General features: G+C 40.4%; 1 protein-coding gene across 15 annotated transcripts in view; it reads left to right on the forward strand.

Annotated features, from left to right (window-relative positions):
• NRXN1 (neurexin 1) overlaps positions 1-17,500 on the forward strand; it is a 1,211,846-nt gene that overhangs the window by 420,504 nt on the left and 773,842 nt on the right. For all 15 annotated transcript variants that reach the window (XM_025201341.1, XM_025201393.1, XM_025201684.1 and 12 more), the window contains one exon: positions 16,861-17,162. In XM_025201341.1, the coding sequence (XP_025057126.1) occupies positions 16,861-17,162 (302 nt within the window). The remainder of the gene's footprint in view (positions 1-16,860; positions 17,163-17,500) is intronic.

A 17,500-nucleotide genomic window follows, 5' to 3' on the forward strand; every position in this document is an offset into this window, starting at 1 on the left:
CCTATTGAAGGCCTGTTAGGTTGTTTTCCAAAAATGCTAGTCATTGTTTAAAATCTTAGCCTAACATACAAACAATGAAATAGCAACAGTTATATTTTCAAAAGCACCCACCTAGTAAAAGTATTTGACTATTTTGAAAACTAGGATTCGATGCACAGAAATGTTGTGTGCACAGAAAACAGAGAATTTAGAATGACTTGAAAACATTTGACATTTCTGAAACTCAAGAATTGGGTGACTGATTTGTGGGCCCAGAATAAAGTCCTGGTAAATGAATTAACATTTAAAACATTGTTGGCTGAAAGGTTAGTGGAAAGTGAACTAATTCTAATTGAGAAGAGGAGCAAATCCATTCTGCAGGATTCTAGGTTACAGAGAGACTGTGTTAAAAATGTTCTCAGTAAATTTGAAAATTTCTAACATTTTTCTGGTTCAAATAGGTTCAAAGCATATTGTTTCATCAGTTTTGGGGCATTTTTTTTTCTCTTCAAAGCTTTGAGACAGGCTGAGAGCTTGAAACCTTCCTTTGGACGGTCAAATCTCAAAGATTTTTTTTTCTATTTTAGAACAATGTATCTTGAAAACAAAATGAATGCACTTCCACTCACTTGGACACAATATTTAGGTAATCAGAGCACTTGAGGTGCAAAGAAAGAGGAAGTCTGTCTGAAAAAAGTATCTGTATCCTGAGGGATTTCCTCATGGCCTCCTTAGTTGCCTTATAGCTCCAATCCTGGGTTGTGTGATTTCTCAAACACCCATCAATGCTATTTGTTTATTTGGGCAGAAATAGATTCATTCTGGTGAAATCCAGGATACTTGAGGCAAATCTCATATTCGCTTTAGTAGAGCTAGGATTTTAACTTCTGTTTCTTCTCTTGCATGGTCTGAGCCAGCTGCAGGGACTGATGTCTGGATCCCAATCAGGAGTTATATTCTGTAAAAGCACATAGTAGCTTTGGGTTGCATATAGACTTTCAAAATTTGATATAACTAGAGTGAAGCAATTTAGACTGCTTTGCTTCAGGGTCTTTATTATTGTATTACTGTTCGTTTACATTGTGTTATATTAGTGTTCTCACAAGTTGGGTTCCTTCAAAAATAGCATGTTCATGCATCAGCATCTACATTTTTGAATTCTGAAGTACCATGAATGATCTTTGAATTTACACAACACAAAGCAGTTCAGTTGGGAACTTGCTTGGCTCTAACATTTGAGCAGATTTATTTATACAGTCTGCCTTCATGGTCTGAAGATTTGTAGAGCAGCGTGTCTAGTTTCTGCAACTAGATGATTATCCTTGTGTCCATTTAACTTTGCTATGAAAAAAGAATTTTTAAAAATTAAAAACAACAATTTATGCCTTTTTATTAATTTCTGTATGTACTGGTATAGATTGGGTTGTATAGACTCCACTGCTGTCAAAGTGAGCAGATTATCTCTCTATTGACTTCAGTGGACTTCAGTAGTATTAAGGCCAGAATTATGAAGTCCTTAATGTTCTCCACAACTTGTAGGCTAGGCCCTATATGTGTCTGTGACTTATGGGGCTGGACAGAGAGAACAGAAGGTTGTGTGCGTTTCAGATAGACCTCTTTATTTTTAAGAAGAAGATTTTAGTTGTGGAAGTCTTCAAATAATTCCATCAAAACATGTACATTGTTGATTTTAAAAATCCCCAGTTTCCTGGCTGGTATAAGCAGATGATGAAGAAGGGGTCATTTCTGAACCAGTGCCCTCAGTAGACAATGGACAAGTTCTTCTCAAAAGCTGAAGTAAAGAACTGTAAAAAGGAAAGATTCTTTTTTTAAATTGGTCTTACAAAACCCAGGCAGCATCTTGCATGGTTCTGAGAGCCATGTACTGATAACTTAACTATTAATTTACTTAGACATGTCTAGTAAAGAGTAGTCCAGTAGGGCTTTCTATTCATTTAAATTGTCATTAGATTTTTGTTGACGCTAGAAGGAATATCGTAATATATATATGTAACTAAATAGATTCTCCTTATAGTGCTAGTGAGTCTGTCTCCCCATTTTTCTTTTACTTTTTTCATCTTGTTCTATAAGAATATCTGAGAATCAGGAGTCAGATAATGGGGTGTAGAAAGAGAAGCTGATTACTATGCAGTCATAAAATTAGCATCAGAAGATTAGGATTATCAGAAGTATGGTGTTTCTGGTTGCTATTGCGGACTTCTAAGAAAGGAAAGAGCTGTGTCCCAAAGCTCCCAACCAGTTGTCTCCAATGGAAAGTGAAAAGGATTAGCATCTACTATGACGAGTTCAGTGCCTCTTGGATTCAGCCCTAAAGATTTCCCTTTGACTTCACTGGGATTGCAGCAGGCCCTAAACACTTGAAATTATTTTACTTCTAAGTCAGTGATGAAACTTCCATTGACTTCAGTTAAATGGAGGAATAGGTTTTAAGTGTGTAAATAAAAAATAACCTTTTCTGCATTGCAGGATGTATGCAAATAAAACATGGTTACTGTCTGAGACCTATATGTGATACAAAAAGACATTGGATCAGTTTATATATATGCAGACTGTAGTATTGAAGATATGCATCACTTTCTATGAGATAGAGATTATATGGTAGACTATTGTATTCAGAGAGAATTCAAAATAAAAACATGGTAAGCAATTATTAATGATTGTACTATGTTGTATTTTTCTGTGTAAATTATATTTTACTGATTAAATAGAATACATTTTAAATTTCTTAAAGTGACTGCCATTCATTTTTAATGCTTCCTATGGAAGAATAAAATATTGAGTCAGCATTGAAAGTAAAGGATAGAAGTCACAAGCTGTTTCACATTCCCTCAAGACCATAGAACTGTAGGAAGTGAGGGTTGGAAGGGACCTCAGGAGGTCATGTAGTCCAACCTTCTGCTCAAAGCAGGACCATCCCTCACTAGGTCATCCCAGCCAAAGCTTTGTCTAGCTGGGTTTTGAAAACCTCCAAGGATGGAGCTTCCACCACCTCTCTGGGTAACCCGTTCCAGTGTTTTACTATCCTCCTAGTGAGAAAATTCTTCCTAACATCTAACCTAAACTTCCCTCACTGCAACTTGAGACATTGCTCCTTGTTCTGTCATCTGCCATCACTGAGAACAGTCCAGCTCCATCCTCTTTTGAACCCCACTTCAGGTAGTTGAAGGCTGCTATTAAGTCCCCTCTCAGTCTTCTCTTCTCTAGACTAAATAAGCCCAGTTCCCTCAGCCTTTCCTCATAAGTCATGTGCCGCAGCCCCCGAACCACTTCTGTTGCCCTCTGCTGGACTCTCTCCAACTTGTCCACATCCTTTCTGTAGTGGGAGGCCCAAAACTGAACACAGTACTCCAGATGTGGCCTCACCGGTGCTAAATAGAGGGGAATAATCACTTCCTTTGACCTACTGGCAACAGACCTACTGTTGCAGCCTAGGATGCTGTTAGCCTTCTTGGCAACAAGGGCATACTGTTGGCTCATATTCAGCTTATTTTCCACTGTAACCCCCGAGTCCTTTTCTGCAGAGCTGCTGCCCAGCCAGTCAGCCCCCAGCCTGTACTGGTTCATGGGATTGTTCTGTCCTAAGTGCAGGACTTTGTACTTGTCCTTGTTGAACCAACAACAAAAAAAAGTATCAGGTGTACTACTTAGGGCCATGTGTGTATGTATGTGCCTGTGTAATACCTAAATTACTGTATTTATTGAAATTCAAGATTAATTTATATTTAAAGTGTCCCCCTAATAATTGGAGTAAATATATGGAAAAAAATTATAAATTACAGTAAAAGATTTGTTATCTGGCATCCATGGAGAATGAGGGATGCTGGATAACAAAATATGCTGGTTAATTGAGAGTCCTGAACAGGCATCTTTGCCTGTTTGTGCTGCTACTTCTCCTGCCGCATCCGGGATGTTACCACCCCTCCTGCAGGCCCTGAGGGACAGGGAGGCAGGCCCTGCACAGCCAGCTATGCCCTGGGCTGTGGAGACTCAGCAGCGCAGTCTGCTTTGCCCTGGGCCATAGGGGCTCAGAGAAACTGGAAGTGCCGCAGTGGGCATTTCTGGTTTCACTTTACCTTACAAGCTGGCATGCTGGTTAATAGAACATGCTGGCTTGTAAGGTGCTGGTTAATGGAGCTTTTACTGTAGTTCTAATTTTCCATGTATGAATTGTTATTATTGGAGAGCCATCTTAACATCATTCACCCCTGCTACAGCAGGGAAAGCAGTGGTAGTGGGGCATGCAGTGGGATGGGAGGCAGGGGATTGGGCAGTAGGTAGCCCCCTTCCACCACCACTTGTCCCTCTGTTCCCTGTTCCCTGCTTCCCCTCTGCAGCTTCTGCTTCCTACTTGCTCCCCACAGCTTCTGCTCTGCCTCCCCCATTTACTGTCAGGCACTGCTCTGGCTTTGCTCCACTCCCTCCCAGGCACAGAGCACAACGAAGCTCCAGCCCCTATCACAGCCATGCAGTGATAGCAGCTCTAGCCCCAGCAGAGTGCTGCATGGCTGGGCAGAGGCTATGTTATTATGTACTCCATACTGAGGAGAGAATGGAGCCAGATCCATGCCTGATAGCAAGCAGGGCAGTGGGGGCAGGTGGGAGAGGGGGCAAAAATCTGCTTGGGCTAGGTGGTCTTTATGGCTCTGATTCTGGTCCCATGGCTGGATCCCCCTGCCTGTCTCCACCAACCTTGTACTCAAATAGTCTGGATCCACCTGCCTGTCTCCACCAACCTTGTACTCAAATCCAAGATGAAAGACTTTTTTCCCCCAAGTTGAAAGGGCATGGGGGGCAACTTGTCTTTGAGTAAATGCAGTAAGAGTGGCCCACATTTAGTTTTTTCTGTCATTCATCTGGATAGGTTTGGGGTACTGCTTTTGGACTGTGTGCATACCCTTGCAAATGGTTTATTTCCATATTTACCTGAGTCCAACAAAACTTTGAATTTAAGATGACGCTCCATAATTAGATTCTGTACATGGAAAATTATAAATTTGCTATAATTTTCTATATATTGAATGTAATGGGGGGGTCATCTTAAATTCATACCCTCCCCCACACACACACTGCGGTGGCAGAGAAAGCAGCAGTGGGAGAGTGAAGGGCCAGACCCCTGCCCTTTGCTTCCCTGCCCCTCGCCCCTCACCATGCCTGTGCCTTTCTCCCCTGTGCCTGTGTCTGCCCATGCCTGTTAATACCTCCTTCCTGTCTTCCTTATGAACAGAGCCAAGGAGGTGATACTTCCCCTCTATCCGGCGCTGGTCAGACTGCAGTTGGAATACTGCGTGCAGTTTTGGGCACCGCACTTCAAGAGGGATGCAGATAACCTGGAGAGGGTCCAGAGAAGGGTCACTTGTATGGTTAAGGGCTTGCAGGCCAAGCCCTATAAGGAGAAACTGGGTCACCTGGACCTCTTCAGCCTCCGCAAGAGAAGGTTGAGAGGCGACCTTGTGGCTGCCTATAAGTTCATCGCGGGGGCACAGAAGGGAATTGGTGAGGTTTTATTCACCAAGGCGCCCCAGGGGGGTTACAAGAAATAATGGCCACAAGCTAGCAGAGAGCAGATTTAGACTAGACATTAGGAAGAACTTCTTCACAGTTACAGTGGCCAAAGTCTGGAATGGGCTCTCAAGGGAGGTGGTGCTCTCCCCTATCCTGGGGGTCTTCAAGAGGAGGTTGGATGCTGGGGTCATCTGACCCCAGCCCTCTTTCCTGCCTATGCAGGGGGTCGGACTCGATGATCTATTGAGGTCCCTTCCAACCCTAGCATCTATGAATCTTACTAGCAGCCCCACCTGGCCCTAGCCAGGGAGAAATGGCAACAGTCCAGCTGGGCAGGGTCAGAGCTGGAGAGCCAGAGCCAGAGCAGAAAATAAGCAGGGGGAGGAAGGGGGCAGCTGGATGCACGGGGCTGGTAGCAGGGGGAGCAGGGGTTGGGTGGGCAGGCACAAGCAGAGGGGCAGGCTGTGGGTTTCCCCTTCCCTCCATGGTCTTCCCCACACTACTCTTCATCACATGTTTCCTCCCCCATCAAATGAGATATTCCAGCCTGGGGCAGGCAGCAGCTCAGCTCCAGCTTCAGCCCAGGGCCAAAGCCAAAGCTGAACAGCCACCTGCTCCAGGCTGGTACTTGAATACAGACAAGGCTTTTTTTCACCCATGCTGATGGGGAGTGGGGAGACTCATCTCGAATTTGAGTAAATATGGTATTACAGTTATTCATCCAAGGCACTATTCTTGGTTCTGTAGAATCTGTATTTTACCGCAGTGGTCCATTTTAAGGAGAAATCCTTCAGTAGTGGAGAGATGTACCTTTTAGTAGAGACCAAAATACATTAGACTGGCTCCAAGGGGTGGCTCAAAGCCATCTTTGCTTCATTGTCTCTTGCTTCCTCCTTTCATATGAAGTAGAGTTTGACTGGCATAGATAAACTAGCCTAACAGTTATTATGTTAATTCATTAAATGTTACAATATGGAAACAAAAAGCTCAGACGTACAGGAATAAACACTCATTATATCCATTGACTTCAGTGAGCTTTTTTTACACTGAGGTATTTGCAGAAATAAATGTGTACAGTACTACTCACCAGAAACTCCTGTAGCATAGCATACAGTACTTATGGAGACAATCAAACCTACTTTGAATATCTTCTTGAAATACTCTACTCACAATTTCACTAGATGTAGAAGCAAGCTCTGTGATCTTTTGTGTTGCAGACTCTTTTTTTTTTCAATCGGGAAATGTAATCTCATAAGAGTTGAAATAAAAACTGTTCATCTCTTACCAAGGATACCTGTCAGAATATTTAAGTGATCTCCCTAATCTGTCAAAAATTTATTGAATTGCTTTGAAGCTTGCAAGCCAGTCTGTTAAAACACATTTATCTTAGAATTCTCTGATCTACACGCTTTATTAGAGCCATACTATCTACTGTGGAAGCGGGGGTTGAGAGAGACAGAAGGGTTGCTACTATATTCACAGCTGGGGCTGGAATAGAGTAGCAATAGAAGTTTCATTTCACTTCAGGAATGAGTTTATAGAGTGCCAAAAAACATAATTCTACATCTGAGATGGCAGATCCTTCCAAATTCTCTGTTTGCTAACCTTACAACACCTTTACTGTTAGCCCTTAATTACTAAAACAGTGAGTTGCAAATGAAGCCAATGAAGCAGAACCAATTTAAATCAGAAGCAGCTCAATTCAAGTCAATGTACCAGTAATTACACTACTGGTGTTAAGTCCCTGATCTTTACAATTTAATACATGTAAATAAAACCAAACAAACTCTAACATAATTCCCTTAACCATCCCACTGAAGGTTTGATTTGGTTAAATTCTTGAGCTGGTTGATTTTTGAGGCACAGCTCTAAGTTAATGCTCTTCTTTTTTGGTTCAGAAAAGAGCATAGAGGGTTTACCCCTTTGAAATCTTAGTCTCCAGCTAACATACCTGTCATTGTGTCAAAAGGAACAATGTCAAAACAATTGTCAAAAACAATTTCCCATGTGTGTCTGTTGTTTTTTAAAAGTTTCTAGCCTGCATTTTCTTTGTCACTTTCTGCAAAGCTTTTCTTTCCTTATGTGCTTTGATTGTGATATTACCCAACTTGTTCATTTTCCTCCCTACTCTGGTTCAACACTTTACTTTTTTAGTCCTAAAAAGGTATAAAGGTTTCATCTTTTACCTACTGTGTATATAAGAAAATGTGTATCCATTTTGTCTGATTTTTGAGGCAGGAAAGTATTTCACATTGAGTCAGCTTTTTAATGGTTCTTAAATAAACATGGATTTCTGTTCCATGCTCTGAGAAAAAATAAAATAGGCAGTACAAAAAGCAGAATGAATTACATTTGCAAATGCTTTTTCCTATGACATAACTTCATTACATCCATACACTTGTGTATCAGAAGATTCATACTATCAGAAGCTAATGTCATAAAACAGACACTAACTCTTAGTTGCTCCTACCTTATTTGGGCATAGTTTTAACTAAAGCAAACCATGGAACCCCATTAACAAAAAAGGTCAATTGACAAAGATTTTGGGTTTTTTGGACTTAAAATTTAATCTACCCAAACTTGTTGGACCACCCAGGGAGAGTATCACAAAGTTAAAGCACAAAGGAGCCCTCACTGTCACATGGGGATCAATTTGTCATTGGAGGACAAATTGAACCTGCCATGATTACTAACAAAAAACCCAAGATAAACACTTCAGCTAATGAGAGGATCACAAAGATAATTTTCATGATTTGATTATTTTCATAATTAAAATTTAAGTGGAAGGAATTCATTAAATGTTCTCTCTTAATTGATCCTTTAACAAATGCCTTCATAAAAATATATGTATTTATATGCATCTTCCTATGACATTTGACATTGATACAGTATTTGTTTATTACTTGAAAATAAAATAGTCTAATGAAGGCAAGCTTGATGGGAAAACTACATCAAACAGAGCTACTATTGCTTTTGTAGTTTTTTTAAATAAAGTATATATTGGTGAATATTTCAGGACCCAACCTGTAGACAGTGAAGACAGGTACTATGCACTTGACTGTCCATGCCTTTAGTAGTTTTGATGTTGAAAAGCTGGGAGTTCAATGTTATTGGAGACTTCAGTTTGGAACCTAGAAGGGAAAAAGTAATCTGTATTAAAGCTTCAGAGTTTAACTTTACTTAAATAAGAGTAGTTTAAGTCTATCAGCCTTATCCCTGCTTTTAGCCTATTTTGTTTCTGGACATGGATTTGAACCCCATTCATAGCAAGTAGGGTATTGAAATTGGATTTCCCATTTTCTGACTCTTGTGGGTCTTAAGGCAATAATTGTCCACTTTGAATAAGATATATGGTACTGCCCATTGAGCACAGTTCCTCTCAGCACTGACACTTTTAGATGTCATGGTGAGCCACTGTGTTGCATGCGTTCTGACTTCATCTTCACTCTCACAACTAAGCTGCACCTTTCATTCCAGTTTCCAATTATTCTTGTTTCTTTAGCAGCCTTAAATATCTGTCAAACATCACCAACTGGGGCCCCAAACAGTTCATCCAAATCCCTCTGTTGACCTCTTTCTCAGCCTCTTATATATGATTAATGTGGCCCCTCCCTCCATAAGGTAAAGACAGACCAGGTTGTTCTATGATTCATCTACATATAAATTTTTGGAGAATCCCAGGACTCATGACACCTGGATCCTCATAGCACATGGATCCTTTGTGGGGGATATCTGGAGTACATGCACATACTGAGCAGTACTGAGCTGTGGGGTCACTATGGCTTCAACTGCTTTTGACTCTGCTGGGACCCAGCCAACTGAACTATATGGTAAATCATGAAACTGTGGGCTTTGAACTAATATCATGCATAATTTGTATTGTCTGTAAGTAGGTGCAAAAGTGCTGCTTAAAATGTGTGTTTATGGAGTACCTGTGCTAAATCTTGCAGTAGTTAAAAAAAAAAAAAAAGGTAAAATGCATCAATTCTGGACAGACTAAGTTAATGGGTCCCACATGAAAATTACTACAGCTATGTTTATTTGAAAAACATTTTTTTTCAAATTTGCTTATCATGTCATGTGCTAAGGGAGACCAGGATCTAACAGTAGGGATGGGGGTGGGGGGGGAGGTGCGGAGAGAAGATGGCAAGGCAGAGGGCAAAGGGTATCTGCCATATTTATTTTTCCCATTGTAGTAGTGGGAGGGAGACAAATTCAAGACAGACCTCCAATAATTAGATTCTATACCTGGAAAATTGCATCCAATATATAAATTTTCCATCTATAAAAACAGATTATTGGTGGGGTCATCTTATAATCAGGTTAATCTTATATTTGGGCAAGTACAGTATATCAGTGTGTAAATAAAATTTTAAAGCAAAATTATCATGCCATATTTCAAAAAGTCAGATTTCGTTCAACTCAAGGAGTTTTTGGTGGGTTTCATGGGAGGAGAGACTGAAGGATAAAGATGTCTGGGAGGTTCCAAAAGGCACAGTGTTGGAAGTCCAACAAGAACCTGTCCCCACACGATGGAAGCACAAAAAGAATGGCAAGAGACCCATGTGTAACCACAAGGAACTTCTAAAATGCCTCAAATGCAGAACAACAGGATACAAGCAATGGAGGAATGGGCAGGTCAGCAAGGAAGCATACCAAGAAACACCAAGAACCTGCAGGGACCAAATCAGGAAGGCAGAGATAAAGAACAAGCTGCACCTGGCAAAGGAGGTCAGGGACAATAAGAATTCTATAAGTACATTGTCCAGAAAAGGATCAAGGAAGCTGTGGGTCCTTTTCTTAACAAGCCAGGGTAAACTACTAACTGAAGATGCAAAGACCAATCTACTCAACAGCTACTTTGTTTCAGTCTTCATGAGAAAATAAAGCTGCAGCTAGATACCTAATAAGGATTGTCTAGATAAGAAAGGGGGCAAACTGAGGGAGGTAATAACAAAAAGGACTGTCACAGAGCTTTTGCTGGCTCTGAATGAATTCAAGTCAGCAGATGTGAATGAACTTCATCCCAGGGTACTGAAGAAATTAGCAGAGGAGATCTCAGAGCTGTTGGCAATGATCTTCATGAAGCCATGGGAGATGAGTCAGGTACCAGAAAACTGGAAAAGGGTCAATATAGTACCCCCTTTATTAAACAGGCAAAAAGGAGGAACTGAGGAACTACAGACCAGTTAGCTTCCCCACAGTATCTAGGAAGTTACTGGAGCATATCCTAAAGAAGGCCATTTGCAAATATCTGGAGGAGTAAAGGCTGATCGGAAGCAGCCAGCATGAATTTATGAAAAACAAATTGTGTCAAACAAACTTGATCTCCTCCTTCGATAAAGTAACTATGTGGCTGGATAAGGGGAATGCTGTGGATATAGTGTATCTGGGCTTCAGAAAGGCTTTTGACAAAGTTCTGCATGACCTTCTAAAATATTGGAGAAATGTGGACTAGATAAAACAACTACAAGGTGGATAGATAACTGGCTAAGTAGCCATAATACAAAGGGTAATTATTAATAGGTCCATGTCAGAAATGAAGGAGGTTTCAAATGGAATTCCACAGCAGTCTGTCCTGGGCAAGTTGCTGTTCATTATTTTTTTTATGATTTGGATTCTGGCATAGAAAGCTTCTTGAGCAAGTTTGCAGATGACATGAAACTGGGAAGGATGCAAACAGGGAGGATGCAAGTGCAATTGAGTAGGATCTCGACAGATTGGAAAGTTGAACTAGACCTAACAGGATTGAGTTCAAAGCAGACAAATACAAAGTGCTACACCTTGGAAAGAATAATAAAAAATACAAATATAAAATGGGGGACACCTGGCCGGATGGCAACAGCATGGAGAAGGATTTAGGATTCTTGGTAGGTCACAGACTCAATAGGAGTCTGCAGTGTGATGCAGCTGCACAAAGTTGGATGCAGTTTAGGATGCATCAAGCATTGGGTTCAAGACACAGGAGGTGATAGTGCCTCTCTACTCAGCACTGGTTAGACCTCACTTGCAGTAGTGTGTGCAGTTCTGGGCTCCACCTTTTAAAAAGGATATGGAGAAGTTAGAGAGGATTCAGAGGCAGGCAAAGCTGATCAAGGACTTGAAAAGCAAGTTATATGAGGAGAGGCTTAAGGAATTAGGCATGTTCATCTTGTGGAAAAGGTACTTAAGAGGGGACATGATAGCAATCTTCAAATAGTTGAAGGGCTGCCATAAAGAAGAAAAACCCTTTTCTCTCTTGCTGCAGACAGGCAGATGTAGCCCAAAGGCTTGAAGTTGCAGCAAAGTAAGTTTAGATTGGATATGTGGAGAAATGTCTTCACTGGTACAATAATGAGGCAGTGCAATAGACTGCCTAAAGTTGTGGACTGTCCATCACAGGAGATGATCAAGAAGAGATTGGACAGCCACTGGTTGGGGATGATGTCGGTTCCTGGCTAGAGGGACTTGCCCCTCTGTTCAGGGTCAGACTGATCGCCATATTTGGGGTCAGAAAGGCATTTCATCCCATAGCCAGATTGGTGTGGACTGTGGGAGTTTTTGCCTTCTGTAGTTGGGGGCATAGCCCTCTATCTGGGATCTCTTGAGCATATATTGACAGTGTTTCATAGAAGAAGAAGGTTGGCAATCTTAAATTTAAAAAAATAGCCCAAATCCCTACTTATTAATTGATTTCAAATTTTAACATATACAAGGGGCAACATAACACCTACACAGAATAAAATTAAGAAGAAAATTAATATTTCTGTAAAACTCTATTGGGATAATGTGTAAAGATCACTAATTCTATCTGTTGTTAATGACTTATCATTGGTGATATTACCAGGAGGTGCTGCTGACCTCATGACAGAAACCTCAAGGAATGGAAACAAGTTCAAAAACTAAAACTGAATTCGGTTGAGTGCATAATCCATTGTGGTATTGATTGAAGAAGAAGCTGCAGAAGAATAAGAATTCAGAGATTATCTTCAGTGATTTTCCTGAAAGGCCATCCAATGGGACACATATTAAATAGATGTTTGTCAGTCACTGCTGCACTGATTTGATCTTTCCAATGACAGCTCAAGCTGCTTTTTTCCAATAAAGAGGTGTAGAATTGCTGATTTGGCCTTTTATTTTCTTCCTCAAGGAAAATGCCATTAAGTCAAAAGATTTAGTCTTGAATACTTAAAGAAGGGCATGATAGGCACAAAAAAAAGTTAACCTTCTTAAAAGCTTTTTCAGATTTCCGTAAGCTGTGGATCTGTTTATAGTATTAGATCAGTATCCCAAACACAAGTGAATACTCTGTTTATTTCTGCATGTCCTACATTCAGGATCGATTTTAGAAACATGAATGTATTTTAGGTTGCGCATTTATAAAAATATTCCATTTACGAGAAGCAGTTTCCAGTGCATAGTGTGCATATATACACTTACTGAAAGATTGTTTGTTTATATCTTATATATTTATTGTTTTCTAAGGTATTAAGTATATAGTATGTACTGTAGAGCTTGTCACAGATGGTGCAAATTAGATCTATTATCTCTTAAAAATATATTCGTGGTACTTTAATAGGTTTTTATTATAAACGCAGGGTTTCCCTAAATCTGTAATGAGTAAATTTGTTTTTTAAATTTTTACTCTTTTATTACATATTCATTAAGTGGGATCCGTAGAACTCATATAGTCTGCTGCCTAGTGTATTGAAACCTCAGCAAATGCAGCATTTTGAAATTCTTTATGCAGAGTGAGCCACAGTTTTTTTTTCCCCTGTTGAAACATGTTAGGGTTCAGTACACATTACTACCAATGTAGTTTCGTGCTCTGCATCTAGGACTGTGATTTGAATCAGAGGAATTTTATGCCCTGAAGAACCAATACAGCAAATTCTGCATATCCCTAGTGTATAGTGCAATAAATCTTTCTATCAGCTGTGTCTGATAGACTAGACAGTGGTGCAGACAGAATTAATAGATGATTCTAGATGCCCAAATTTACTTCCAATCTTTCCTATGAAGCCTTTCCCCCTTCCCTCAAATAAATAAATAAAACCCAAAAGCTACTGGTGTACAGGTTGTCAGGAATTTTCTGACAAAGTATTATCTTGTTCAGAAAAAAAATGTTCAGCAAAAAAATATTCTTTTATAGGGGTCTTTGTACAAGAGAAAAAAAATCTGTGGTCCAGGATGGTCGGGAAATATGATGGAGAGAGAAAGAGATGGAGTACAATAGTTGTCCAAGCTCCTGAACATTAAGACATGGCCTTCTCTTCAGTGTTTTCTAATGGACACCTTAAACAGCTCCCTGCTTAGCATGGTTTCTGACTCGTCAGACCCAGTCTAGGGTGCCTAACTTGCCTTATGCATTGTATATAGAATTTAAGCACCTAGTGCATGGTTAGATGCTGAATGTTGCAATGCCTGTTTATGGACCAAGCCCTAAGTGACTTGCCCAAAACCCCAGGGAAATTCAAAGCAGGAAATGGAACACAAATCATTCAAATCATCTGGCAGGTTAGAAGTTGCATTGAATTGTTATTTTCCCTTGTCAAATCTGGCTGGCCTCTTCTCAGCAACTGCTTGGACCCTGCCAGCAGTGTTAGTATGTGGGAGGGAGATCCGTGTTTGTAGTTAAGACAGAACTTTGAGTCAGGAAGCTTGGATGTTATCACTGAGTCTTTCACAGATTTTCTGTGTGAAGTTGGGCAGCTTACTCAGAACCCAATTTAAAAAGGGTTTTTTTTTCATTCAGGTAATATGGTCAGTCCTTGTTGGAAGGTAGTGGGATTACATTGTTGTGGTAATTTATTTGTTTCGTTTTTTTGAGTTCTTTCTTTGAGGGTTTTTTTTTGAAGGAAAATTTGTCTTCCTAGGCAAACTTTTTTTTTCCTTTTTTCTTGTCATTATACACGTAATTTGATGATAATATTACATTTCTCTCTGAAGAGGATACAAATTACTTCGATGTTCATGGGAGTAAAAGGGGATGGCTTGGTACAGTAGATCTGTTACATATATTAAATCTGTTTTAGCAATAACTTGCAGTGCAGTATGTATAAAATGCTATCAAATCAGAGTTGTAAATGCATTTACACAATTGAGAGTGCTTTACACGAACTTTGAACTAACTTTTCCCATGTATAAATGAGTGTATATGCAGCAAAAAGTCAAGAATCAAGTTATAGTCTGAATTCCTAGTGCACAATGTCACTGGGGCAGGATTCCATTCATACTGTTTAGTAGAAAAGGACTTTCTAGCATGTGTTTATATTATTCAAATAGTACCCAAGAGGGTACAGGACTTCCTTCTCTAGGACCTTGTCTAGATGGAAAAATACAATATAAATATATTCCCTTAAGTAACATAACACACGTTAACTAGCGGGATGTTAAATATACTTTTTCCCTGACTGTGAACAAATACGATCATAAAAAGCATTGCGGTTGGTTGCTGTTTACTCAGGAAGGGCCTGAGAGCCCAGATCCTGAAAAGTATTTAAGTACCTAGTCTGACTGATTTAATTGATTTTAATTTTTTTTCTTTTATATTTCAATGGAAGTTAGATACTTAAATGCCTTCCAGGAACAGAATTTGGGTTAAATATTAAGCTTAACTAAGGCGACCATAATAATTTGAGGGAAATCCAGGCCAGCAGGGCCAGGGGCTGCCAGTGCACACATGCATACACACACGCATAGCTCTGACCCCACAGCTTCCATGAGTATAGCCAGGCAGGACAGCGTGGTGTGTGTGTGTGTGCGTGTGTGCATGCGCGCGCGCACATATACACAGCCCTAACCCCCATGCATGCAAACACACAGCCTGACCCTGCAGCTCACAGGAGCAGGGCTGGGCAGGACAGTGAGGCATGCACATGTGTGCATGCATACACACACACGCGCACCCCTGATCCACACATGAATACATGTACACAAACACACAGAGCACTCCAACCCTGTGGCTCCCAGGAGTAGGGTTGGGCAGCACAGTGCAGCACGCGCACACACACACACACACACACACACACCCCCGACTCTGTGGCTCAATGCACACACCCATCCCCTGACTCTAGCATGCAAGTCAATTCACTCACAGCCAACTGGGGTCCAGTCCAGGGAGCAGTTCGTTGGCAGGGCTCCCTTAGAAAATTGAAGCAAAAGGCATGAACGTCCACAGCACACCCTGCATTTGTGGCTCGTTCCCAATAAATAAATAAAATTATCCCCAATGACCCAGACACTGAGACAGCCTCCAAAACCTGGAACTGTCCTGGCCAATCCAGGACATATGGTCACCCTAAGCTTAACTTACCTGTGAACATGGCATGTGTCTAAGCCCTGAGGGTCAGATCCTATTCCATGTATTAGGTGCCTAATGTGATCCTATTCTATCCTGCTCGAGTCCCTGAAAAACAGCAAACACAACAAGTAAATGGCTCTTTCTAGCTGCTTGTGATTTAGTCTTAAGGTTAAGATGATGTGTTACAAAAGAAAGAGAATTAACATTTTTCAAGGACTCTAGCAGGATGGAATGGGATCATACTTAGGTGCCTATGCCTAGTTTGTCACCTACTAGGTAGAATAGGATCTGGCTCTAGCTTCTAAGTTGTGTTAAACATTGTTAGTCAACTTGTGTTAGTTAACCCTTTTCCTAGCAAGAGATGCTTTTCCAGTGGTTACTAAGGATTTCATAAGTAGTACTTAAGGGCACCTATACACGTGATTGAATTCAGCTAATTAGCAACCGTCAGAGCAGACTCACTGAATCGAGTCTGCTGCAGGTCCACTGGAGCATGCTCATTAGCCCACTCCACCAGCTTCCGTGTCATGTGTATTCAGTGTCCCTGCATTTCAAAATGGTGGGGGTGCCTTAAGTAAAGCTCATTGAATGAGCACGCACACACACACGCGCACACACCCCCCTAACTAAAGCATTGAATGAGCTTTAGTTAAAGCACCCCTGCCACCATTTTGAAGCGAGGGATGCCGCATACATGTGACACAACAGGCCCTTTAGTTAGAGCCGCTCTAAGAGCCGCTCTAATTAAACCATCCCCTCCACCCCAGAGCACATGTATAGACGCCCTTTATGTGTAATTTTAAATTGTATTATATGCTAAATCTGTCAGTTTTTCTTAAGTTCTTCATAGATTTTAAGTATTTTAAATGCATTATATTAGACATTTTAAAGACGTTGAAGACCAAGCACTTGATGGTGATGTAATTAAAGTTAACTATAAAAAGAGCAGCTTTTTACTGATTTACTTTTTATCTAGCATCTCCAATTTATTGTTTATTTATTATTAACATTTGTTAATAATAATAATAATAATAATAATTAACATTTGTTAACAATTATTCACATTTGTTTCTCAGGAAAAGAAGAATACATTGCAACATTCAAGGGATCGGAATACTTCTGCTATGACTTATCACAGAACCCTATACAGAGCAGCAGTGATGAAATAACTCTGTCATTTAAAACTCTTCAGAGAAATGGACTTATGCTTCACACAGGAAAATCAGCTGATTATGTCAATCTTGCACTGAAAAATGGAGCTGTCTCCTTGGTCATTAATTTGGGCTCAGGGGCCTTTGAAGCACTGGTGGAACCTGTGAATGGGAAATTTAATGACAATGCCTGGCATGATGTGAAAGTAACCAGGAATCTGCGTCAGGTAACAGTACAATGGATACAAGAATAGCTGACTTTGTTTCTGCTACAGCTAAATCTTTGGTGATTTGAAATTCGAACAGTGTGACATTGGATGTTTAGCAAATATTTAAAAATAGCTTTTTATTTGCACAAAGAGGGATATTCCTGCCACACTTGAGCAGGGGCATATCTAGAAAGTAGTGGGGCTATGTGCTGTCTAAAAGAGAAAATCTTATAGTCAGAGATTTCAAAAGACTGCAGGTATTATACCTCTAGTACAATATTTTGCCCTTCCAGTCCTATATTAGACATGACTGCACACTGATAATTGTCCATAGGGTGCAAATTCCTCTAGCTGAA

Source organism: Alligator sinensis, unplaced genomic scaffold, assembly GCF_000455745.1.
Source record: "Alligator sinensis unplaced genomic scaffold, ASM45574v1 scaffold131_1, whole genome shotgun sequence".
Taxonomy (NCBI): domain Eukaryota; kingdom Metazoa; phylum Chordata; order Crocodylia; family Alligatoridae; genus Alligator; species Alligator sinensis.